At 37.9% G+C, this 27,263-nt stretch overlaps 1 protein-coding gene across 4 annotated transcripts in view; it reads right to left on the reverse strand.

Moving 5' to 3' along the window:
- Positions 1 to 208: 208 nt before the first annotated feature.
- WAC (WW domain containing adaptor with coiled-coil) overlaps positions 209 to 27,263 on the reverse strand; it is a 61,780-nt gene continuing 34,725 nt past the window's right edge. For all 4 annotated transcript variants that reach the window (XM_075704636.1, XM_075704638.1, XM_075704635.1 and 1 more), the window contains 7 exons: positions 23,105 to 23,350; positions 20,928 to 21,050; positions 19,756 to 19,904; positions 14,304 to 14,422; positions 6,389 to 6,575; positions 2,747 to 2,874; positions 209 to 320 (listed from right to left, as the gene is read on the reverse strand). In XM_075704636.1, coding sequence (XP_075560751.1) covers positions 251 to 320; positions 2,747 to 2,874; positions 6,389 to 6,575; positions 14,304 to 14,422; positions 19,756 to 19,904; positions 20,928 to 21,050; positions 23,105 to 23,350 — 1,022 coding nt within the window. In that variant the 3' untranslated portion in view covers positions 209 to 250. The remainder of the gene's footprint in view (positions 321 to 2,746; positions 2,875 to 6,388; positions 6,576 to 14,303; positions 14,423 to 19,755; positions 19,905 to 20,927; positions 21,051 to 23,104; positions 23,351 to 27,263) is intronic.

Consider the following 27,263-nt stretch of genomic DNA (forward strand, 5'->3'; position numbering starts at 1 on the left):
TTCACTCTACAAAACATATTTACAACGTGAAGAATACATCTACAAGAAATCTACATTTCAAGGGTTTTACAAATCATTCTTGTATCTTTCCCCTGAATTTGACTCCCTCCTGTCCCCTTCCCCATGTCAACTTTTTTTCTGCCCAGCTCAACGGTCCAAAGTCTACTCAAATGCAGCTCAAAAGTGTTAAGACTGGGCATAAGTTTAATAGTTCCTGTACTCAAAACCATGTGCAATTGTTTACAACTTTTCACACCATGAAGGAATTCTGATTCTTTAGCTTTTCAAGTTCTTTAATTTGTTGCCTCAAAAATAGTATCCTGCAAGAGAAGAGAAATAAATTAGTATAAACATTTCATTTTACAGAGATATTAAATAAGTATCTACACAAGTACTTCTGAAATTTCAGTGAAAGATACCAAGCTCCTTAGCTCTATTAATAAATTCAGATACTTTAAAATTAATACCCAATCTGTTCAATCATCTACAAACACCATATGCAGATGCACAGAGACCTGCCGTGTTTGATACCTTAGTTCAGAAAATTAAGTTGCTATGTTTCATTATGACTGATACACAGTTATGTTTAAGCCTGCTCTTCATTTGATTTTAACTCCCAGAAAAAGCAGGACATTGGAAGAGTACATTGAGTAACTAAATATTCTGAAGAATAGTATTATGCCTCTGTCATGCAGTTTTCCAGACTCTACAACAACCCAAAGCGCTCACATTTTTTTTAAACAAGCAAGTTTTCTTCTAGGTGCAATTTGGCTCTGCGGCTAGTGGTAGTCTCTAGTTATGGTAAGCTCCAATCTGAAAATATTTGATCACTAAAAGACGTCTAATTAAAAAAAAAGTTGTAACTACACCTGGCTTAGAAATAAATTATATTGCTAGCAATTCCCTTATACATTTTTCCTCCTTCTACTGAACTGACATAAACAATTCTTGTGATTAATTAACATTTGGTTTACGTAACAGTTTCCCAGAATTTTGAAACAATTTTTTATGACACTGAAGCGTAATGCAAGCATGTGAATGAATTCAGAAAACATTCAGGGCAAGTTGAAGTTTCATATAAATATACTATAAAGTCTGAAGCAACTTTAATCGATGCAGAAAAAGCATCCACTTCAGCAGACTTTTGTAGAACACTTTTCAAATATGTGCCCAGTTCAGTAAAAATTAATTTTCTACTGAAAAGTAGGTGAAAAATTATTAAGATGGACACACTGAAAAAAACATTAAACTTAAAAGGTGCGGGCACATAGAATATATCCATCAATGAAAAGTGCCTTTTCACATGCTGTCTGTCAGTTATGATTAAAACAATATACTTGCTTTGCCTAGAGATAAAGTTCCCTCTTAGAACAAATTTAATAGTTCTCTTCTGTGCAAAAGTATAGAAATAGTATTATCATTCAAATGTATTGGCTTCGATAATCCCATCCTTTGCGAAAGCCTCCCCCCACCAACTTGTTACTTATGCCATGTATTCCACGTCTTTGGGATTGCAGCAAAAATAAAAGATACATGTTATCATAGATTCAAAGTCATAATAATCATTATCCATTGATAGCTTAAGGATACACAGCGTACGAGAAACAAGGTGCTATTTAGTGAGCTGAACAATGACCTTTGACATGTTATTTCAGATCAAATGTGCACCCTGACAGAAATGAAACCTGTAAGAAACCAAGCAGTTCATGAAATATACTACAGAAATTGTAATTTATGTAATGAAATTATGAAATAAAATTTCAGAAAGAATAGGTATTTCAGATTCTTTATTAGGGAAGTTTTACAAATATATTATAGCCTACTTCTGACTATATCTTTACAAACACATTGTAGCCTACCTCTGAGTAAAGGATTGTTTTACTAACTGCCAAAAAGCAAGAGCTTCTAGGATAAAGCTAGCTATTTAAACAGTATGCAACACTATTAAAGCAGCTTAAAACAGTAAATCAGAATCACTGTATTCAAACTGTAGTGTGACTTAATAGATGGGATAACATCATTCAGAAAGGAAACTGGATATGAAAGTAGATTCAGGATCATGACTACTGGTGAAAAGCTTCAGCATGTATTGCAAGACTAAATTTTTCGGTCTTGCGCAACAGTCATCAATAACGTGGTTGTGTATTCCTTCAGTGACACACAAGACACCCGCTATTACTGACTTAAGAAGCAGAAGTCTACTTTGCTATAATCAACATCTCGCTAAAGAACCCCAAGATCTTCTCAGACGTCTCCTACCCAAGTAATAAACATTAATTTTTCCTTAGCTTGTGATATCAACGACACCTGTTCAAACTTGCTCTGGCTTTAGACCTAACAAATGTCTCATGCAAACTGTAGTGTTTAAGGCCAGTATAAACCATGCAGCTGTGTACTTGTGTGATCTGTGCATCATGTATGGACAGATATTTTAGAAGTGTGCTGAACTAGTGTGAGTCAATCAGTTTTTCCTAGTGCACTAACGAATCTGGAAAGATACATCTTTTCTATCTAAGTGAAAATACACAAAGTTGCATACCTGGTTCTATTCATTGGAGACTAAGAGGTATCTGTGTGAGAAACAGGTAGAATGTACACAGGGAAGACAGCTTGCAAACCTGGCAAGTATTAGCATACTTACAAAGTCATCAGTAAATATAGCTCATGCAAAACAATGCCAGAATGGGAATTCTAATACCACCTTGAAAATTACCATTTTGAAAATAAACACATAGCACACACTTACCTTTGCTCACGCAAAGTTGCTTGAATTTCACATACTCGAACTAAAGACCTTAAATTCTTTAATTCAGTACAAATTTCTGACATATGGACACTTCCCATGTTATGAGCTTCCTCACGTAATCTTGATGCCTGCAACAGTTACACATGAAGGTTCAGATTTAGAATCATGCATTGGAAACAACTGGCTGTAGCCAGAGGATTGCTGGATGAGTGTGTCTTGAAACAGCAAAGCACCCTAACTTCAAAAGGGAACATTGTATCAGAAGTACATTAAATTCTCTACAAAAGCCCATTCAGGATCAGAAATGAACAACACTGGCTGCCAAGAGACTGTCTAACCCAGGCCCATGCTAAGGCAGGGATGGTTTAGATTTCCTTGATCGTAACAAATGTTTACCCAACTATCTTGAAAGATAGTACATGACAGGGCTCCGGGTTTCCAAAGTAATTTGTTCAAGTAGTTAAAAGTCTCTGTCCACTATTTCAACGGTAGACTTAAAATTTCCATCTAAATTAAGCCTTAGTGACAATAATTGAATGCCATCTTCTTTCCAGCTACCTTATACAGGGGAAAAAAACCCTCTGCAAACCTTTTCAGGTGTTCTCTTCCAGACAAACTCCATTATTTTAATATACCCACTTAGGTGGAGACAAGCAGAAGTATAAATTTATAAGGCATGACCTATACCCAATTTGTGCATTTCTTTAAGTCTTGTCACTGAACTGGATATATGACTCCAGAGAATTCCTCAACAGTACCAAGGAGACTAGTATATCACACTGCAATAAGGAAAGAGGACTTCTTGCAGGTGCACAGTACTACGCAGTAGCCCATATGGTGCTATGTTTCAGATCTGTGACCAAAACTGTTGATAAAACACCAATGTTTTAGCTATTGCTCAGTAGTGCTTAACACAGCATCAAGGGTTTCTCCCTTTCTCTCTGACCCCCCAGCAAATAGGTTGTGGCTGGACAAAAGGCAGGGAGGAAATGCAGCTGGGACAGCAGATCCAAACTGACCACAGGGATATTGCACACCATATAATGTCATGCTCAGCAATAAAACCGAGGGGCAGTTTTCCAAGGGTTGCCATTGCTCAGGGACTGGCTAGGAATCAGTCAGCTGGTGGTAAGCAACTGCTGTTGCATCACTTCCACACCCCCCCATCTTTTACTTATTAATCTGTCTTTATCTCCACTCACGAGTTTTCTCACTTTTGCCCTTCCCATTCTCTCCCCCATCCTACTGGGGGAGAGTAAGCAAGCAGCTGTGTGGTGCTCAGCTGCCTGCTGGGGTTAGTCCACAACATCTGCCTACATACCTGTATACTTGATTTTTCCTTCCCCAAAATAATGGTATTTAGCACAGGTCTTCATCAACTTCTGGCATTTCTCCAGTTCAAATAAGCACTTTGTGTTCTAATCACCTACATTAAAAGTTTTCTTTTGTGGAGCATGTTGACATCCAGGAGTAGCCTGGTCTCCAATAGGACATCATTTCGCATGTTCTCCCTACACAACTCTGAAGCCTTGAGACTGACAGCAAACTATCAGTAACGACTTTCAAAGTACTTCTTTTTAAGTTGACCAGTCACCCATCTTAAAGTAATCTCATTTAAAAGGCCTTAAAATAATTTTTGCATAGAAGATTCTTGTTAAAAGGTGTTAACAGTCTTGCTGCAAATCAGGATATAATTATTGCTCTTCTGTATTACCAAAGCCTGATACTTTATCAAAAGGAAAAAAAAAACCAAAACAAAAAACCCCACACAAAACCAAACACCTGACATAATTTCTTTCTAAAAGGTCCATGCTGACTATGATCAGGATTTTCTTTTCAGGTGTTTGTAAAAAGGTAAATTCATCATTTTTTTCTACTTATTGTTCAGTACTCAAAGCACCTCTACAGTTACTGAGTCAAGCCCACCTACAATTCTGTTTCTCACTTTCCTTAAAGATAGTTACGTTGATTATTTTCCAAATAACCACATTACTGGATTGTTTTCCAATTTTCCACATTAACTGCCTCTTACGAGTTCTGCGACCTAACTGCTAGTAGTTCAAGAATTGTTTTAGCTACTAATTACTGCACAGTACGTTTCTTCGAGTCTGAGTGCTTTAACATATACCTGTCCTGGCTCACCTAATTTATTTACTTACTTAACTTTCAGTTTACTCTGGCATGTGCTCTTAGGCCCTAATTTCAATTTAAGCTACGCATCTGGTTAGAAATCTGAAGAAACCAAGGCACTGCATATTTTAGCCTTTCTACTTTCATCTAGTTTACCTTCTCTATGTATTGAACCTATACTTCCATTCACTTTTTTTTTTTTAGTATCAAATATATGACTTAAGTTCCTGAAGTGTTACTATTCACAACTGGTCTATAAACAACACTGTCATATGACAATCATCTGAAATAGCAGACAGGACAATACAGCATGTAACACTTGGCACAAAGGTAGAAGTATCCAACTAGTACATGACCGCCTAGCATTAGTTGGTTTGTTTGATTACTTTATTACTGACAGTGAGAAAAAAAATTACCTATGAACTGTATAAATCTATATTCTCTGCATTAAGACATATGTCAATTCAGTACAGTGAAAATAACACTACGAAATCTATGCACCAAGGCCACAGAGAGAAATGGCTGTGCGGCACCATTTCCTTAAACACACATTCCACAGCAATGGCTCAATCATTTGACTCAGTGCAGGCTGGTAATGTCTTAAAATTCAATTAAAAAAAATTAATTAAAAGAAACAAAACAAGAACCCCAAACAGAGTCCAAATGGGGTATCAGTCTAAGCTGCACTTCTAAGAGTCATCCGGCAAGTTACTACCCAAAAGCCTCCAGTGTAGGCTTGAGCCAGCATGCAACCACTCTTCAAAACACCAAAGTAAACGAGCGTAAGAAAGATTAATATCCCATACAGACTGTGTCAGACAGGGTTGCCTGCAAAAGGACTTGAACTAGACTCAAACAATATGGTTTCTTTGAGTAATACTTTCCAAGCAGCTGACATGCATCCAGTTTCCCTGTATTACTACAACAGGATAGGTTTCATGCAGTTAATTATAAAATAAGGATGGCAATTCTACTGATTTCCCGTTACGTAAAAATAGCTCAAATTCAGTCTGAGCCTTCTACGTCATCTCAAAAACCGGGTACAACAAACAAGGCAGAGTTCCTTTTTCATTGTGTAGAGCTAATAACCCAGTGATTCAAACTGTGGAGCAGTCTCAAATAGTTTAACTCTTGTCACCTAATTCATAACATTTTCCACATAACAAAAATATCATTATATAAAAATTTGTTGAAATTTGTGTTCTTTGTAAATTTCAACAGAACTTTGGCAGTAAGAAAATAATTATGAGGATAGCTATTCATCTGAGAGAATTTCAAAAGCACTGGTACTTTAAGTGAGACTGAAAATACTCAACTGCTAAATGGCAATCACCTGTAAAACCCACAGGTCTGGCCTAATCTCCCTCCCCTCTCCTCTTTTCTGGCTAAGGCCAAGCATCAGGGTTTTTTTAAATACTTTTAATTCCTAGAAAAAGCAACCTGTGTAAGAAAACCAGATTTTAAGCTATACATTTCGCACTCTCACAGGGAACAAAGCGCAAGTGTACTCACCTGCTTTTCTGCATGATCTGCAGGCCAGCCTTGAACATGCTTTATAAGATTTTCATTGAAGTGTGCTGCTAGCGTAGGTGTTAATGAACAAGTGGGTCGTACAGATGTATTTTGCGGTGCAGGTGTTGAATTTGATGCACTAGTGCTAGAGGTATGATTTGGACCTGGTGATGGGCTTCTTTGACTACTAGAAGAAAGAATTAAAAACAAAAGTGAGCATTTAAAAACATGTGTAAACCTATAGAGAAATAACACTTAAAATTCATTACTTCCAGCCACAAAAATACATAAACCATTTAAACCACAAGTAAATACTTCTGGTAGACCAAACCTGTGCCACTTTTCCACAAACCTCCTACTTCAATGAGAACTGTTTGAGTGCTGCAATATAACAGGGTTCTTTTCGTTTGGCTGGGTTTTTTTGTTTTTTAACTGATAGCTGCTCAAGAGATGTAAGTTGTGGCTACATTTTAGTGTTGGATAGAGAATATATATGTGTATGTTCTTCCTTCAAACAGCTGCAAACCTAAGATTTTCAATAATGATGTATCAGATGGAGTCAAGCAGGTTCATTCAGCAGAATATTGGCAAGTATCACAATAATCATTAAGTACAAAGCCTGATGTCATGATCTAAAAATACAGCCATATCAGGCTTTGAGGAGTATAACCAGTTACTAATGCCAAAACACAAACACCTAGGTGACTTTGTGATACTGTACATCCTCACTTAAAGATGTGTTCTGAACTGTTTTGCTCAAAAGAACAGAAGTATCACAGGAGCAGTATGTTTGTAGCTACCAACTTGACTGCTTTACTGGAACATATTCATACTGCCATTTTTCTGGCTGGTGTGTTAACCTGTTGCTGGAGAACAGATGCATGGAGACATGTTCAGCTGATGTGTACTGTAAGACAAATCAAAAACTCTGGGCCTTGGACAAAGTCTTTGACTGTCCCCTTTCAGATCTCCATACGCAAGCAAACACAACATTTACATTACCTGAACACTTCACCAATACACAGCTTTTCCAATTCTACTTTGCAACTATAATTCTTGGTCAAAAACTTTTCTAATTTTTACTAAAAAACTCTCATGTTATTCTTGGCGTAGCAGTCTTTTGCCATCCACAGTGCTCAGGATCATGTTATCTATAAAGTATTCTAGCCATTGCTTTAAGCAATGTTGGGTTTCTTTTTTTAAAGTGCATTTCTCTAATAATTAGCCTCTCATTCCACTTTACAAGACGTTTTTCCTCTCTACCTCATGATGCTTCTCATGTATGGGAGGGGCCTTCTTAAGAGTTCCTTCTTAAGAATCCCATCTCTTTATAAAAGCCTATTCCTGCTGCAATGACTAAAAAAAGGTGGACACCGCTTAGGTAAATCTTTGGTAAACTGATATGACTGACTAATCCACAAGGACTCTTGTACGCCCAATTTGCAAATACTCATCCTCCACCTTACACTTGGTTGCTCAGACCTTACACTTGGATGCTTAGCTCTCTAGGTAAAGAAGTAGGGGTTTTTTATTTCGCTTGTTATCACTTCTATCAATAAGGCTATGATATATAACCTGAACACCTAACATTAAGCCCCACAAGTTACAGAAGTTCCCCCAAAATATGTAAAAATCACTGCCACTGAAATTTACTTTCCACGTGTCCAGAAGCCCGGGTATCAGGGCCAGCATGAACACCACACTCTCATATCGTATGGATCCAACCACATCTGACAACTGCCAGAGCTGCAGCTACACAGTTGTGCTACATGTAAGAGTTCATTGCTGTTCTTCAGCTTCTGTATTATCAGCAATAGACAACTCCACTGCAACTTCCACCAGCATCAAAACTGCTATTTGGTATATCACTGTTATCAAACGAAGGATCAGAATGTGGGGGTTTGTCTCCTCCTTGCAAGCACTGCTGTCCAGGTGACCGGATCTTCTAGGAAACCAGAACTTGCGCTGGGAGGAGTACATAACCCATGGTGGGGAAGCTTAGAAGCTGACGTTTCAGCACATGCCCTTTTCTACTCCCCCATCCCTTGCAAAAGCTAGGCCTTTACACTCTTACTTCCCTTTCCAGCATTCATTCAATCATCACCCCCCTCCATAGAGAGAGGCTCTGTTCTTATATTTTACTAAGAAGAGGTGGAAGCAGAGCTAGTTATCCATGCAAACATTGACAGGGACAGGGCAGGATGAAAACAGTCTGCTCTGTCCTCCCCACCCTTGTAAGGGAAGACAAAGGAAGCAGTAATCTTGACCGGGACAAAAGAACATCACTAGCACCACAACAGTGATGGCACCTCACAGTTATGATGTTCTTTGGCACTACATATACTGAGAAACAGAAGTACTAATTGTGTGAGTACCTAGCCATTACTTGTAAGATTGTGTTTACAATCACTCTCTGACTGGCAGCAGCTTTTCCACACAGGCAATAATTTCAGTCTATTTCTTAAAACTTTCTTACTGTTTGCCTGCAATTGATATAAAGTAATAAGAAAAAACAAATTTGAGAGGAATCTTGAATTCATCACCTAACCTACACCCTTGAAGACTGAAAACATCCTAGCATAACGCACCTATCTTTACAGTCCAATGCTCAGCCATTTATCCTAATCATTCGCACTTGCAAAGAATTACAGCAGATTTCCAAACAAACAGCCAACAAATTAGGTACAGCACACTGCTCTGCAGCATCAAAGACTTTAATCTCATTCCCTTCAGTATCCCCAAACTTGTTTAAAAGCTTAGAATATTAAAAAAAAAAATTATGCAGAAAGATTTTGGCATGCAGCTTTGTTAGGGTTACATACATAAGTTTCCCTTGATTTCAGGCAGCAGAAGTTGCAAAAGAGAATACATGATGTAACTGGGGAAAAAAAAAAGGTTAAAGAACAGCTGGGTTGCCCCTCTACAAGGCAAGGGGACCTAGAGACAAAGGATGTGAAAAAGGCCAGGACAGTCGGCAACTTTTTTTTGCCTGGGTTTTTACGGGTATGGTCTGCCCTCAGGCCTCCCACATGCCCAAGCACATCAGCAGTCAGTGCAGGTAAAGTATTACCTACAGCAGAGGAAGAAATTAAGGAGCAGTTAAGCCAACTGGACCTATGTCCATGCAACCAGATGGTATGCACCCAAGGGTAATCAGGGAGCTGGCCAGTATAACTCAGATGCTGCATCATCTTGAAGCAGCATGGTGAGCAGGCAAGTTTGCTGATGATGGGAGGAAAAAAGCAAACATAAAGCCATCTTCAAGAAGCACAAGGATGACAACCTGGGGAACTACAGGCCATTTGACCTTAGTCTCTGGGAAAGGTATGGAGCAAGTCTTCATGGAAGGGGTTCCAGCTACAGGAAAGAATAAAAGGCAAAAAAAAAAAGAGTCAACATAGATTTACCAAGGGGAAATTACGCCTGACCAACCTCACTGAATTCTATGAGGAGATGACTGGCTCAGAGAGTAAGGGGAAAGCAGTGATGTTGTTTACCTTGACTTCAGCAAGGCCTGTGACATCATCTCCCACAGTATTGTTATTGTCAAACTGTTCACTTATCCAGTCCATATTTCATGTGTAAGGTGGGTGGAAAACTGACTGAACTGCTGGGCTCAAAGGTTGCAGTACAAAGACCAATTGAAAGCCAGTGACTAGTGCTGTCCTTCACTGATTAACACTGGGGCCAATACTGTTTAACATTTTTATTAAAAACCTAGACAGTGGCACACAGTGCACCTTCAGTGAGTTTGCAGATGACACCTTCTTGGGGGGAGCAGTCAATACTGGAGGGCAGGTTGTTATTCAGAAGGACCTGAATGGGCAGACAGGAACCAAATTCAAAAAAGGCAAATGCAAAGCTCTGCACCTGAGGTGGAAGAACCCCATGCAACAATACTGGAACAACCCCCGGGAATAGCACAGGCTGAATGGGTAGAAAGCAGCTTTGCAGAAAAGGACCTGAGGATCCTGGTGGACAAGTTAAATGCGGGCCAGTAACGTATCCCTGTGGCAAAGCAGGCCAAGCACATGCTGGGCTGTATTAGCAAGAATGTGGTTGAGGAAAGCAATTCCTCCCCTCTCCTCAGAGCATATTAGAGACACAGTACCTGGAGCACTGTGTAGGGGGGAGCCCAAAACTGGACAAGAATTAAACTGCCAAACCAAATGGCAAAGGACCACACAGATGATGAGGAGGCTGAAGCACATGCCATATCACAAGAGGCTAAAAGAACTGGGTTCATTCAGTCTGCAAAAGAGAAGGCTGAGGGGAGGGGACTGAAGGATCTTCCTACTGTTTTTAACTACCTATGGGGAGAGCAGCCAGCCAGACTCTTTTCAGAAATGCACAGTGATACGACAAGAGGCAGAGCCACAAGTTGCAACAAGGGAAATTCCAATTAGATGTAAGGAAAAAACATTTCACCATAAGGTTAATCAAAATTTGAAGATGCTGCTCAGAGATATTAAAAAAAATCACCTAAACAATACCCTTAGCAATTCAAACTTGCCAGTCCTACTTTGAGTTGGGACTTGGACTAGATCACAACTAGAAGTCCCCTCCAACCTAAATTATTCTATGTTTCTATGTATTCATTCAGCATCAGCACACTGATGGTGCAGAGAAAGGCTACATTTATTAACTAAGTAGAATTGAGGCATCACCTTCAATGTTTATTTACTCCTTAGTTCTAATAGTATCAAAGTTCCCTTATGAAATGCCTCCTCTTCATTTATCAACCTGACTTCTCTGACTCCTGCTTCATCAGTAAAAATCACTCTAACACAGCAGAAACATTTCAGGAAAATAAACAAAATCCATGGTTTTCTCAAAAATAAAGTTGTATCTTAATTATGAATAAAACATACTGTCGCAAAATATCCTAGCACTGCTATGTTAGCAGCAGGGGGAGCTATGAATGCAGCAATGACAGACAGTTCCAGACTACTGCTATATTTTCAAATGCTTCAATGAAGCCAAATATCTGCCTTAGCTGCTGGATGAGTTAAAGACTGACTATGCCACAGGTAATAGAATGCTTCCAGAGAGGCAAAAGCATCTATACAAGAGTATGAAAACAGGATGGTTCTGAAACACACCACTAAAAACTACAAAATCTTACAATCTACAACAAATGGGAGGAAACACCTCCCCCACCAGCAGTTTTGCATTTTCTAAGGTATGGGAAAAATATTCCCAGTCCTTTCTGGAAATAAAGAGAAACTAGCAACCTGATGAAACTGTTGATTATGGAAGCACTAATTTAGTTGCATTTTTAAAGCAGCCATCATTCATGGCATGTCTTTGAAATCATCTCTTACAAAGAGACTCGCTGTATGCCTCCATTGTGTTAATTTCCTAACTTACATGACTGAAATGTTCACAACTTATCACAAGTTCACAACTTATCAATAGCTACTGACATATTTCTTAGACAGTGCTTCCTCCCAAACAAGTTAAAAGTAATTTTAGCTCTATTTGCTTAAAACTTTTAGTAACAGTGAAAGCAAAGGAAATGTAGCTGTGATTGACTTCTGCACAATAAACCTGTATCTAAGCTGTACAAAACTGCAACCTTAATTCATAGAGCCTCTTTTTGGACCACCTGTCCACAGTTCATGTTAAGTTGCTGTTCATTCCTATGAAAAAGTAAAGGGAGTTAACACTAAGAGCAGTCCCCAATCTGACTGACTGCTTTAACTTACAAAGGAATAATCTGTTCTATATCAATTCAGAAATACCGCCCAGACACAGGACATCTTTTGTGGATGAGTAAATCTACATCTGAGCTGGTCCATCTTCATTCAACTCCACTGTACTGAACAGAAGAAAGTACCAGTCGCACAGATTTTTCCAAATCACCTGTTCCTTAATCTTCTGGTTTTTGCAAATGAGACACTTCCGAAAAACAGAAATACATGAACTTGTGATGCACAATATACCACTGTCACAAACGTGTAACAATTTGAGAGATACAGGATACTAAACAATACTAATATTGTCACAGTATCTTTGATACTAGGCTGCACACTCTCTATTTGTGCACTGCCTCCTGCACCTACTCCTCAAATACGGGACAGTGCTACCGGCATGACCCCTCTGCTTCAGCGGTACAGTTGCTGGGACAAACGCAGCTTCCCCTCTCCAGCAAAATGCTGATGCCAAGCAGAGCAATGGTTTGCAGAAGGCCAGCAGATCCCTAAAGGGAACTCAATGTGGGTAAGGGTTATGCCAGAGTAGGAAGTCCTATAACCCAAAATGGGGGCGGGAGGAACACCGCAGCACAGTGTATGGATTAGCAGGCCAAACGCCCACCAGTATCACTTCACACAGACTCCAGGCCACGGCAAATGTTTCCAAGAATAAGACTATCTTCCTTAAAAAGATTTCCTACAGGGAAAGGGTGATCAGCAAAGAACAAAGGGTCTGTGACTGAGAGCTATTCCCCAAAACCTCACCACTCCTTATAAAAAGGTCTAGTCCCCTTACTAAAAAGGTTTAGCTGGTTGCCAAGTATAATTTTATTTTTGGTACTGTAATTGAGAAAGATTTAAACAGCACCATCCATAATTACTAGAGACTGGAGCTGGTACACTATGTCTTTGTTCTACCCATAGAGGAAAACAAGTTGTAGGTTAAGCATCTGCAAAGATTAGAACCAATTGTCTGTGAGATAGCCAACATGAAAGACTCAAAAACTTCTAACTTGCTTCTGTTTGTACCCTCAAACTGATCAATATCACAGTGTCTCCAGTAAAGCCAGTCACTGGGGCAGGACTGCCAAGCAAGCAAGCAAAAACCTACACCCCCCGCCCGCCCGAACCCCTCTCCCCCCCCCTCCAAAACCCCCAACAAAACCGAACACAGATTTGAAGATCTAACAATAAGTTAGCACATTGATGACATATAATCAAAGGTCCCCTTTATTATTAGTCCCAGAAGGGCAGATAAAAGGACCTCACTATTTTATGATCTGGAAAGCACCACCATGTAGCTTTAGGTACGCTCACAAGAAAAGTGTTGTGGGTTTTTTCTTGGTTTTGTTTTTTTTTTTTTTTTTTAATATCACACCTTATTCAACCACTCTAAAAATCTAGCTTTTAAGAAATGCAACACCTTGTAGATTTACAGGAATCCATTGTGATGATGCACTTCATAAAAAAGTCAACCTGCAATCTCCTCCTGCCACAGTTCTAGACCATGACTCCATCACAGAAGGATTTTATGACAAATCTTTGGTTCCAGGGGCCGTAACCCATATGATAAAGTGCACAGCATCCTACATGATGAAAAGTCCATCTTCCCAAAAGAAAAATTTCAGACAAGATACAGATTCTAAACCCACCTTGTAAATCCATGACTAAATGTTCCTACCATGCAACATCTGAAGAGGCTGCAATGTTGACAAAAAAAAGTCTGGCCAAGGAAAAGCATTTGTGAAACTTACTTCATTTTTTAATGTTTTTCATTAAAGCAGCAAAATCACCTGATAGACAAAAGTTCTTACTAATTTAAAAATCAAATTACACTACAGCAAGGCACCACAAACATCTAACACTAAGCAAATCACATAGCATTAAAGCGTTTAATCCCATAACTGCACAGAAAGAAACAAAACCTCCAAACTCAGAAAACATAATACAAGCAATCACTTGTAAAATTGACTCCAGTGACAGAAATACTAACTCTATTCTTCTTCTGTGAATGGAACTCTAGTGGTGGTCCTAAAATAGAGAATCTACCACATTAGCTCTGTAACAGAGGTATTTAGCTGCATCTTTTCAGCAGCAGCAGAGTTAAATCATATGTTCAATAAATAGGCCAAAGAAGAATCCACAAATTGCAAGACATACAACATACATTGGTTCCAAAGCAAAAACAGAGGACAGCACAGAGAAGTATTTCAATATACCTTGAGCGTTGAAGACTTCGTGGAGAGGCCGGTTCATGACCTGCCTGCTTGTCAGCTATTGCTGGCTGCTGAGGTGCTGCCTGTGAAGCTGGTCCTTGTTTAACACCTGGAGTAGCAACCTGGAAAGTTCAAAACTTCATTAGACTTCCTCCACAGTAAATATCAAGTGTAAGAACCAGAGGAAGACATGGAAATTACAAGTTACAAGACCAGTGGGGTTTTTTGATACAAGTTTTTTTTTTTTTGTTGACAGAATTTTTATACTCTTCACAAGGTGTTTCTTTTTAAAAATCATCCCTAGTTCCACAGCTGTGATAGATAGCTTTTTTTACTAAAGTAGAAAGGTACTTAACAGGCATAACAGAAGCAAATTTAGATTCATCTGACTTGTCAAAATATTCCAAGTTTATTAGGTAAAACAGTTCAACCCAATTTAATTTTTGAGCATATCTTCCATGTGAGCACCAGGCTCATTTTCAACCTCAGAAGAATTGTCATTATCCAAATAAAAATTTTCACTTAAAAAGTTAAAAGCTCCCTACTTGAAAATACATTACACAGTGTCAAGAGCGGAATTAGGTCATAAGGGTATTATAACATCTCTATCAGAAACGGGAAAAAAAAAAATCTAAAGCATATTTATCAGTCTGCTACTCCCCCTTTTTAACTGTTCTATCAGTTCTAAGCTAATGAATGACAAAAAAAAAAGTCACCAGTAGCTTTTTACTTTTCATTTGTAGTACATATTCCCATTTAAGCTATTAAGACACCAGCAGTGAGATACAGTCTTTTTTCTGTGAATTCCTGAACTACAATCAGATGAAAAGTTTGGGAATATACTAGTGTGTAAGTTATAGTAAATGGAGTTCAAGTGGGGATTTTTTGTACCATACTCTGCATGCCTCTGTCCCTTTTAAAGTACGTACAAGAGAGGAAGCAGCTCCAAAATTTATCCCCCTCTCCCAAAAATCAAGCTAACAATTTTAAGAAAGAAGGAGGGAAGAAAAATGGGGTTTAGGGATCCATAAAGACAAAAAACATAAATCAGGCAGCCTGTCTGGCATTTGCTGACATCAAGCTGGTGTAGATTACTAACTAGGTCATCTGAACCTCCAGAAATTCTCTCAGTTTCAGAAACAGACTCCTGTGAAACAAACCACAAGACGGCAAGTCAGACAGTATCTGTTAAAGTAAACTCAAGACATAAGTTCATTTATTTAAATATACAGGAAATCTTAATGTAATCTTAAACCTTTTATGTCTAAGAGGAAAAGCCACCTTTTAAAATTACCATCAAAGGCCAAAAAAAGTCTGAATAGCACATGAAAAGGTCATGGTTCTGGAAAAAATAAAGCAAGATCATTGTAAGATCACTCAGTGTGTTGAAATCAACAGAATTATACAGTTGAGAGGGGTGAAAAAGTAGCAGTTCATACATTAATTTATGAAAAAAAGACTACCTGAGTATCTTTATGAAATGCATGACACAGAGAACTTTGCTATCAATGCCTGAATTTTGCTCATGCTGTGAGCAGACACAAGAAGAGGCTGTTTGAACAGAAGGAACAATTTCAAAAGGAAAGTCCATCAGAGATAGTACGATCATGTTGCCCATCCAAACTGGAAAACTAATCAGCTCCTTGGCTGGCAAAAATGAAAGCAAAAATGGATTGTAAAGAAACACTGGGATTTGTGAGATACGTGAGCCACAAAAACTTGTAACTATTCCCTATTTTCCAAGTGTACCAGGAAGAGAAAAATAATAAGGGCTAAATTAAATTCCATAAGCAACATTCTCACTGAGCTTGAGAAGTCTGTGTAACGTATGCTTTACAGAGTTATTTTGCAGAAATTCAGAACAGTTTCTAACTACACAACACAGGCACAGCTAAATAGCAAAGTGCAATGCCTAGGATCCTGGAGTCAGTGATACCTGAGCTGCTGTGTGCATACAGCACACCTCCAGGCAGACATGCCAGCTTGAGCTTAAAAGCAGTACAGCCATGTTCATGCAGTCCTAAGTGCAAATGGCACGACACTGCTCCCAGAGCCAACCCAAGTATGTGGGCATCAGGCACTGGGCTCTGCTTACATGGTGCCAGTTCAGCTTTGTCTACGCCTGCTGCATAGAAGCACCCTAAGCCAACGAGCTTGTGCTCTGGAACCAAGTGTGTCCTGGCACAGCACCACATCTGGATTATGCATAATTTACCTCAAACTCTTAGAACTGGACAGGCTAATGCGACTGACATATCCAAAGGGGTACTAAACAGACATGCTTACACTGGAACCATTACCACCTCAGTTCTCATCTCAATCCTATGGAATTGAAATAAATGAGTACAAGAACTATGAAGAAAGTTCTTTCCCTACTGAACTGGAAAAGCATCTGCTGCTGAACCAGAATTTGTTACTTCTGGGACTAACACACAAACAATTCATGTTAGTATTTCAACAGCTCTGTTGTTAGCACCAGATTTGAGGAACACAAAAATCAAGAAAAGCTCCTGCTGTCAAGCATTACTACTAATTCTGTTCAGCTGATCTGTGAAGCTACTCAAGATACTAGAAAATAAAAAGCTTTTATGGTTATGATATCCCAGTGTAGTAAGAGTTTTAACATCCTCACAGAGGGATGGGAGTGAAAACTTGCCAATGTATATAATAACACACAACAGTCCGTCAGGATGAATGGCATTCTGAAGCAAAGACATTATAGCTTAGAATAAGTAACTCGGAAATTTACTACACTTAACACTTTGATCACAACCACATTATATGTGCTTCCAGATGTACAATCTTACCTCATCGTGGTGCAGTCTTAAGGAAAGATGGATTAAAATATAGTAATTTCAAAATGTATCACAGTATGCTCATCAAAATATAGACATTACCATTTTCAGAAGAACTTCTATGTACAGATCAATAAAAAACAAAGTACCCTCCTTTGAAAATACCAGAGGTGAAATCCGGCATGCCAAGTCACTAACTATATGCAGGGCTTTGTGACTGCCTATAAGTGGAGATTCTCTTATTAAACAAAGCACAAAATAACCAACACTTTTTTTGTTGTTTTTTTGAGGAGCAGCAGCCTTGCTGTAGTTACAACTTGCACTAAACTCAGATCAACTCTTTTCAAATCTGCATTTAGCCTTGAAGGTTTTTGCTTCTACTGAAAACCTGAGGGAAGGCTTGTGTGCCCAGAGGCATATTCAATTATACAGTTGGTCTACCAAGACAGACTGGCCCTACTTAGAACACTTGGCTTGCCTTCACTTTCTCTTAAGGCATAGTTTACTACCACACCACCTACTTCATAGGTATAATGCTGGCCTCTATACTGGGTGAAAGGCAGTGGGTTCAAGGTTGTCCACACAGTTCTAGGAAAACATCTGTAGCAGGATGATAAATACTAAAGAAGCTAAGCTTATAAAACAAGGATAAATGTCTTGGGGCAGGGGCAGAGGGAGGAATCCCTGCTGAGCTGTCCTTCCTTCAAGTTTTCTTTCAGAAAACACTGTAGAGAAGATCCCAAAGGGTAAAACTTTAGCCATGTTTATAATGTAGCTGATAATCAGAACATTATTTATGAAGTAGATTCAGATCTCTGGGTTGTAGAGACCAGAAGATACCAACTTCCAAGTTACTGACAGTAAACAACTTAAGATTCTTTTTCATATCCCAGGATATAAAAGTGCCAGACATCTCCCTTCTTTGTTTCAAGTGTGCTATTTGATAATTTCATTGCTTGTCACCTAGCTATGGGATGTGACCACATCAATTCAGGATGCACTCCAGGGGCAGAAACAAAGACAACAAGCAGGATTAGTACACACATGAGGCTTTCACAATTCACTGTACCATTGTCAATCACAACAAACCAGGAGAATCACTTGGTTTTCTTTGTGCCCATGAAAAAATTCAACTGTAAGAAAAAGAGGCATTTAGACTAGAATGAGGAATGCAAACTGTCCTCTTGAAGATAAAAGTATTCCTTAAAGGCCTTCAAGACATAAGAGGTTATTTTCCAAGCAGAAAATTGAAAGAAAGATGCCTTAGGTACATGGGGGGGAGGGATGGAGAATAGGAATCTTGGGGGGGTGTGTGTGGAATTTTCAGACAGGGCCGGTCTCACCCCAAACTCTAGAGTCACGCTTCTTATGCTGATAAGATACTACATACACTGAGAAACACGCTGATAGACTGGGTTAAAATCTGACTGTCTCGATCTTGAAAGAAAGATCTGTACAAGGAAGAGACAGAACAAGCTCCCATTGCATGAAAACAGCAAACCTCTAGGAGAGGTCCAGATCCTCTTCAATGGACTTCCATTTTTCACAGCCAGAACACCACTGTAAACTGCTAAATATTTGGTTTGCTTTTCTTAATAAAAGGCACAAGAGTGTTATGCCCAGCAGCTGTACCTTGCACGAGAAAACTATCTTGAATGTAAAAAAGTTACTTTCCACCAGAGGGTGCAAATCAATACCTCTGCCTTCAGTCCCCTTTAGTAACAAAATCCTCCTTCATAATAGGTCCTTTAACCCAGTATCTCTTCCCACCCTTGCTCTATAATATGAATCACAAGTCTTTAAAAAATGGAAAAGAAAAAACGCCTAAGGGGAAGTTCATCTTGAGTGCCTCTAATTACATCCACTTTTCCCACCTGTACACAGCAAAACAGAGTCTCTGATCCACTGGACCGAGAAATCAAACAAATAAATAAATAATCTCAGCTTCAACTGTATTTATTCTTCAATATTGCCACTTGTAGGATATGGAATACTGAGCTCAGATTCTGCAAAAGACATTTTTCCCTCTGAAGTGTGACCCACTAGAGGGATCACACCCAAAAAAAAAAAAAAAAAAAAAAAAAAAAAGACAACTTTATGTTTTCTACTTCATCCTTCAGAAGAACATTAGGAGCTTCAATTAATGTTTCCTAGTCACTGATCCAATTAAGGAATTCTGAATGAATGGGGGTGAGGGGGCAGGAAGGGAAAGGGACATAATGTTATTGACCTTGTAAACACCTAGAACATTTGAGACTGCATCAAGCCAACTTCCCCAAGAATTTCTCTCCCATTCTAACAATCTTTCATTGGCTAAAGCCTAGATAACTATATCAGCTGTTGCCTTTGGAGCAAGTTTTTGTTTCCATTTAAATATGTTAAAATATTGATCTCATGGTAGTATCTCCAGACAGCATCTGAAGCGAGCACAAGATTTTCTTCAAGAACAGAAAAGTGTACTAGAATTTCATGCTAGAGTTGTACCGCAAAAATACAGCCAAGTAGTTGCTTCCAGTTGTTTCTGTTTCTATAGGGAAAGATAACATACATATTTTATCATCCTATATATAACTGCTAACACATGGATATATAGCAGCAATACTTAATATTACCTATAATGTTTTTTTACTACAATATGGCATAAATCAAAAGGAGCTTACCTTCTGCTGCGATGATACCGGTGGCGTAGTCATCAAAGGTTTAAGCGGAACAGTGTTAGTCTGAGGCGTGCTTATTCTTGGAGATACGTATGATCTTGGCGATGAGGCATCAGATGTTAAAGACATTGGAGACTGATTAGATGGCTGAGCTGTAAAGAAAAAAAAATATTGTTTTTAATAAAACCATATCCTACCTTAAATGTGAATTAGATTTTCTTTTGGTACTTGCAGTATGCTGTATTAGATAATATACAAACATACGCACCTTGAGACAGCTGGGGGGGTGAACAACTGGAACAATCAAATGTTCAACAACAGTCCTAACTAAAGAATTGTATTTTCCCCAAACCCTCCACTTCTAAAACTTGACGGGAGGGGGCAAAAGAAGAAGCTATTATGCAATGTTTTTTACAGGTGAAGAGACTAGTTTCATTTGCAATTCCTATTTTAGAGTGCTCAACAAGATTTAACTGAAAGAATGCATGAACAGTATCTAGAAACCTATTCACAAATTCTAGACATCTACCAACAGTCCCCCACCCATGTTTTAATTACTGGTTAAAAATTAGCATTAGCATAATACTGCGTACCTACTCAATAACATGACTGCATTTATTGTTTTGGTTTAAGTTTCTAACTTTATTAAGGTACAAACCAGAATGTATTGAAGATACCTGAAGGAATATCTTGCCTGGAAGCTGAAAAATACTATCTACAGAAGACTACAAAAAAACCCACCACTAGATAGAATAAACTTTCTTTTAAGAATTTAAGGCCTCCCCCAAAAGTCACAGTTGCACAGTATTACAAAAAGGGTGTTCAACCAAGGAAGAGTTGTGTTTTATATTGAACATTAAATAACGTCTAATTAAGGTTCAGAATAAATTGAGAGGGTCTCACACGTTTCACATTACTCGTATAGAGTTAGTTAACATACAAAGAAAATGCCAAAAGGTGAGACAGAGAAGCACATTTACTTAGTTGTGTATCAGCTTCCTGCTCCCCAAGTAACAATTTCTTATCCTGTCTTTGGAAAAAGAAGTCATTCGACATCCTCCACACCAGATGGCCAAAGATACAACAAGAGACAGTTTCTGCAAGTTTCAATTGTATCAGCCTTTATAAAATGCAACATAACGATTTTACATAAGTGAAAAGAAGACTCTGAATACCTTGCGTAGACAGTTGTGCAGCTTGAGAAATTAGGGAAGTGATATTGAAAGCAGATGGTCCAGCAGTAAGAATTTTATGGAGTATAGACTGCAGAGAGGCTTGTGTCACAGCTGCTGTTAGAACTAAAAACAAACATTCTGTTTTACTGGCAATTCTAGAACATCACTTTAAACTGTTCAAACTGGCTAAATACATTTAAGCCACATTTTCTTTCTGATTTTGTTCCCGTATCCACAATAGACCAAAGAGCCACCTGAACTATTTTTCAGTGACTTGAATTCAATTCATGAATGCTTGGCATGTCTCACCAAGTCCTTTATTTAGTAGTTTTATCTTTGAGACATACAGTAAAAAAAATCTTTTAGAAAGTAACTTTAACTCTTCAGCTTGACCTTACGGATCAATAATAATTCTTGTAAACATAAAGAAAACATTTGTTCAATTTGTTATTGCAGTAAGCAGAATGTGTAGTGTTTTTTTAAAAACTACAATAATTTTAAAAAAGGCAAAAAAGCAGTATCACTTTAACTCACTAAAAGAGATGGGGGTGGGGGGCAGAGGGGAAAGACTTCCTGTTCAAGGAAAAAGAAAAGATCTTTCAAGTTAAGAATCCAGACAATTGGTGTTTTTTCTTAAAAAAAAAAAAAAAAAAAAACACACAACAGAAACACCCCACAAAACAACACTTGTTTGTTCTGGGTTTAGCTGTCCACTCCCCGCCCCCCCAGTAAAAATTAATCATTTTCAACCAACGGTTTTAAAACTGCACTACACAGGAAGAGCATCTTGCAGTATGAGCCGATGAGACCCAGCTTCTGAACTAATCTTTTCAAAAGGTCTACAGGCTCTGTGGGATACTTCCTGAACATACACTACCCAGGCGCAAGTCTGAAAAAACTGACTCACCAGCACAAAAACAGAGTAACTGCATCATGTGCACAGTAAGGGCAGTCCTGCTGCGCAAGGTGCAGTCATTCTGCCGACGTGGACCTGCCAGCCAGGCCCTCGTGCCATCAGAACAATACTGAACACTCTTGTTCCACAGCTGCTGCTCAGATACAGCAGGAGAAAATGACTAGGAACTTAAATTGGCAGCTAATAAAATACGATTGGAGTCTTGATTGGACCTTTCATTTTTTAACACAACCAACCACGATACTCTTACTTTTTTTTTCCAACCTATTGCATTGGTTTTAAAAGCTTCTCCCTGCACAGGAAAAAAACAATAACCAACTCACCTATCAGTACTGAAGCCATAATATTTGCTGATTGAAAGGAAGTCAGTCGACAGCTTTTCCTTATAAATAATTGTAACATACATAATAGTAAAATTTTAATTAAAATTTTACTATTTTGACTTTCCTGGTTAGCACTTTTAAAAAGTTAAAGATAATTAACTCTGGGCACTACATGTAAATGTTTTGCTTCCTATTTAAATCGGTGATTAGTGCGCAAGAAGTTCAAAGAAGCAAACAAAAAGTCCCCCACCACTTTCTTCATCAGTAACCTGCCACATGCAGACACATCAGATAAGACTACATTCAAAATGCATTAATTCTACCCGTTTTTGCAGTGAAAGGCACTATAGCTAGTTCTAAACTTCCTTCTAATAAACTAGGCTGATGTGACAAAAATCTAAGGGATACACCAATTACATGCACAAAATTTAACTTGCTAGCAAAATTACGCATATGCTATCTTTATTCAGAGATGCTAACATGTTCTGTTAAAGAGAAAAAGTTGATAGGCAACAAGATTTAAGAATCCCTAGAAGTTTCAGTATTTGCAAACACACATTATTAGAATAGCAGCACAACTACAGAAAACAAAGACCATTGCATGAAACAAAAGATCAAAAATCTCTAACTAAATTTTGTGCAACAGATGAATGCTGATACAGCGATTAAGTCACCAGTCTCAATTAGACTGCTCACATACATCAGCGTTTATTAGCTTAACAATCTTAAATGTTACTTGGCTAATTTAAAAAGGTTTAGCAGGGGGAAAAAAAACCACAACAAAAAACCCACAAATACAAAATAATCCCCACTTTATCTAGGAATTCATTTATTCACTTTTCATATAAAGTAAGGCTTGCATTTACTACAGCTTAGTATCCAGTAATATTACTAATGTGTGTAAATATGAGATTACATCACCTTTAAAGAATCCTTACCTTCATTGATTTTGGATATATCTACGCTAGAATTATTAAGCTGCAAGGTGGCTTGCAGTGCAGGCAGCAGCTGTCGAAGGAGATTTGGGTCCTGAAGTAATGGAGGAATTGGTGATTGTGGGACAGGTGAGACAGGAACTGTAGGAGCAGATGAAGCAGGCGCAGAAGTTGGATTCAGTCCAGAAGCAGAAGATGTAGAAGGAGTTGTGCAAGAATGGGATACAGACTTGTCCACAGATGCAGACTCTGAACAGAAGACAGACAATAATTTTCATTTTCCCCAATATAACCCAACAACTTCTCCCTAGTACAATATTCATACTAAATTCACAAGATCAAATGCTTAACTATCATTACAAGAAAAAAAAAAAGAACATAACAAAAATTGAAGATATCAAATATCTAGTGTAACTTAGGCTACTGAACCTAGTATTTATTAGGAACACACACACACACACACACAATCTTTCCACTTCAAGGTATTGGACTGAAAGCTGCCAGTATTACAAATGGGAATTTCGCCCCCCCTAATTTTTAGGATAAATGTGGGCCAAAAATTCCTTAGTGATTTTTTTCTTTTACTGTGCATATACCCATATTCTATATTTTCACCCAGGATTCCAATCTTTCTTTGGAAAACATGCTACGAACGAAAACCATATAGTCCATGGACTTTACAGATAGGCTAATATGCTGAATTTGAGGGGAGGGTATAAGCCATGCTTCATTTATTCAGAGACCAGATTGCAAGAAGCTACAAAATAAAGAACAAGTCTATCATACACAATCCAGCTACATTGCTCAGGATTCACATACAGGATAATGAGCTGCACTAGAAATGTAAAACAAGAGCTGTTAACATCCCCACAGCAGAGTGGAAAAACATCTTAAAAATGTATCTGCCCATAATTAATTTCAAACTTGTCAGCTTCTCCCGAAGCATCGAGACCTATATCCTTTATTTTACTAATCTCATTTTAGCAAATATCAACACTTATTATCCACAGAAATGCTTAGTACTTAAAAGTCAATTATACTGTATAGCAATTTGTTCTAATTAATGTGAGTTATTTAATTAATTTTAAGTTTGACTTCCAGTTAACATGACAGTTTCTCCTCCATTCCAGTACTGTGAGAAATTCCTATACTGAAAGCATTTCCACTTCCTATAGGTGTACCATCCGTCACTTCAAACAGCCTTCCTTTGAGAAGCCTGGACCACTATATTTCAATTTTAGCTTCCCCTTCTCTCATCCCCATCAAACCCGTAAGAGACCTCTGCCCCCAAATTCAGTCAAGACTAATGCCTCTATAGCGCCAAACAGAAGAAGAGTGGATGAAGAGTGGAAAGATGGATATGGATCCAAGATCTCACCCAGGATGACTGCCCACAATATTGAAGACCTGGATTTTAAACCCACCTCAAACTGGGCAGAGAATGTCAACCTGGATATTCCACATTTCAGGCAAAAATCTAAATGAAAGTTAAAATAACTGGCCAGGAAACTCTTTTACTCTAAAGGAGTGTTTGAGGGTTTGTTTTTTTTTTTTTCCTTTGGAGACATGGTCAAGGTAAGAGGCAGCTGACTTTTAGTAAAGAAGAAAAATGAAAAGGTCTTGTTTTGGTTTACTACGTAAGAATAAAATGTTATAAAATTTCTAAAAGCTTTTGTTTTCTGACAGCCTTAATTGCAACTTTTGAGACTAATTTGCAGAAGAACCCTAAAAAAATAAAAATAAAAAATGACTTAAGCAAGATCAATACATAAATCAAATGAGATTAGAAGTGTCAGTGAAAAAAAGGGGACTTCTGCTTCTATGGAGTTACAGTAGAAATAGTTCATAACAGGTCACAAATACTCCAAACAAACCTTTTCCAGCCAAGTAGCTGAGAAATCTAAACCAGAAAAAAAAAAATGCTGAAGAATCCAAATTTGATGGCTTGCAAGGATGCAACAGCCAGGGCACACAGACATATATTTTGATGTTTCAGGCAAACTTCTAAAGAAGAGGTGGCCTTATCTAGTTACGAGCTCCTCAGGACAAGGGGTTGGCTTTCAATGTATCTGTAAAGGGACCTGGTCATTTGGCCAGGAGCTTTCATAAGACGACCTTACAAAGGGACAAGAAGTGTTACAAAGACTGAAGAGGAAAAAAAGCAGTTACAAAATTTTTATATGGTTTTCAGTAACATGTCACTAGGACAGCTAATTAGGTATTAGTCGTGTCCCCCCACCCCCCCCCAAACAGTAAGTCATTAGTAAAAGTCTCTGTAATAGAAGTATTACATACAAAATGTTACGTTATGGTGTTCAGAGTAAACTTAATAAGACAACTAGAAGTCAAGACACATCAAGCAAACAAGAATCTTACCCTACTAAACAAAAACATGTACAGTTTAAATTGAACTTGGATCTGTCACAGTCCAAATAAGGACAAGGAGATACGCTGGCAGACAAAAGCAAGGGAATTAAGCACAATGGGTCATGTTAGTACTCATACATACATATCTCCTACCCTATAGCTTTGAGAACCTTACAAGAAAAAAACAAAACAAAACAAAAAACAAACAACGCCCTCATTTAAAAACAAACAAAACAGGAAAAAAAAAATACAAAGCAACCACCAGCACTAATTTCAAAACATATTTAATATAGTTAGGCTTGTCTTCACAGTTAGATTGAGTTCTTTTAAGTGAAGCAGCAACTCACTACTATATTATTAATTCACATAAGCAATACCTGAGCTTCAAGCCACACCACCATACCAAACAGCTGGAAGTATTTTTCACTCATGCTGCAGTTTTGAACACAAAATAAACTGAATCAAAAGCAAACTTGAGCTAACAATACAGTGAAGACAAACCTTAAGACCAGTTCTGGGTATTTACTCATTTCTTGAATAAAAGGACTCAAAATATGTAATACAAAACCATTGAATTCCAACAGGTCTGTAAAAGTACTTTAGTTTGGGCGTGTCTGCTACAAAAATACAAACTGAATTACATCAAAACACCACAGTCCAGCTAATTCTTTCAGACAATATGGAGACACTACTCTGTAGCTGTATTATTGCAGGTATTTTAAGTATGTGTTAAAATGTATCTCTGAAAGATTTTTTTTTTAATATATATACAATCACCCAGATTAAACACCTAGAGAAAATGATGTGAAAAAATCATGGTGTCTAATGCAACATTCCAATCTTTTGAGATTGTTAACATTACAAAACCAACAGCCCAAATGTTATGAAAGAATACATCTCTATGATCATGACTACCTATACATACATCATATTATAACTCTGTGTTATTTAACACGGAGGATGCAGAGCACAATGAATGCTCAGAGTATCACTGCACTTCACAAATTAAGTAATGTAAGTTATTCTTAGTGAAATAAAGGGTATAAACCTGTTTCTGCCAAAAAAAATTGTAAAAAATATTTGTGGAAATACACGTATTTCTTGTTATATTGAAGTAGCCTGAATGGCTATTATCTTCTCTACAAAGGGAAATTTCTTTGTGATGAAAACAAACATGCTAAAAATACAGACTACAGATTAGTTCTGTATAAACACAACTTTCATTACCTTAATTTAAACCAATCTATCTTACTCCACTGCTTCCAGACTGGACACTTGATTTCACAGAAAAAAATCCAAGAAATACTGCCAATAAACAAAGCCTCTAAATATTTACACATGAATTTTTGCATAATACAATTACAAAGGTTTAAAACTGGTTTAATTTATGATGCTATACAGAACTTGCAAGTTTCGTCTTTGAAGTTCACACAGCTAGTCAAAACTCCTCAAGATGAAATATTTGTTTCACAAAAATCCTCAGATATCACTCACTGGGGTGTATGCATTTCCCCTACTTTTTCCACAAACAGAAGCGGAAACTTCTCACTCCCTCCTTTTCCTCCCTAATTCCTCTGTTCTGATCTGCTTTGAGACACTGTTTCGTTGTATGTTTTGCCACACAGTTAAGTTTACTTTTGAACATTTGAACACGATTTCCTACTTTCCAAAACATTTACACGGCAGTCATTCATAAACCCAATTTGAACCATTAATACATCAATGAGACTAATTTTGAACCTACAACTGAAATTTTACAAACAGAAAATGCAAATTTGGTCTGTGTCTTACAGAA

This window comes from Pelecanus crispus, chromosome 2 (genome assembly GCF_030463565.1).
Source record: "Pelecanus crispus isolate bPelCri1 chromosome 2, bPelCri1.pri, whole genome shotgun sequence".
Taxonomy (NCBI): domain Eukaryota; kingdom Metazoa; phylum Chordata; class Aves; order Pelecaniformes; family Pelecanidae; genus Pelecanus; species Pelecanus crispus.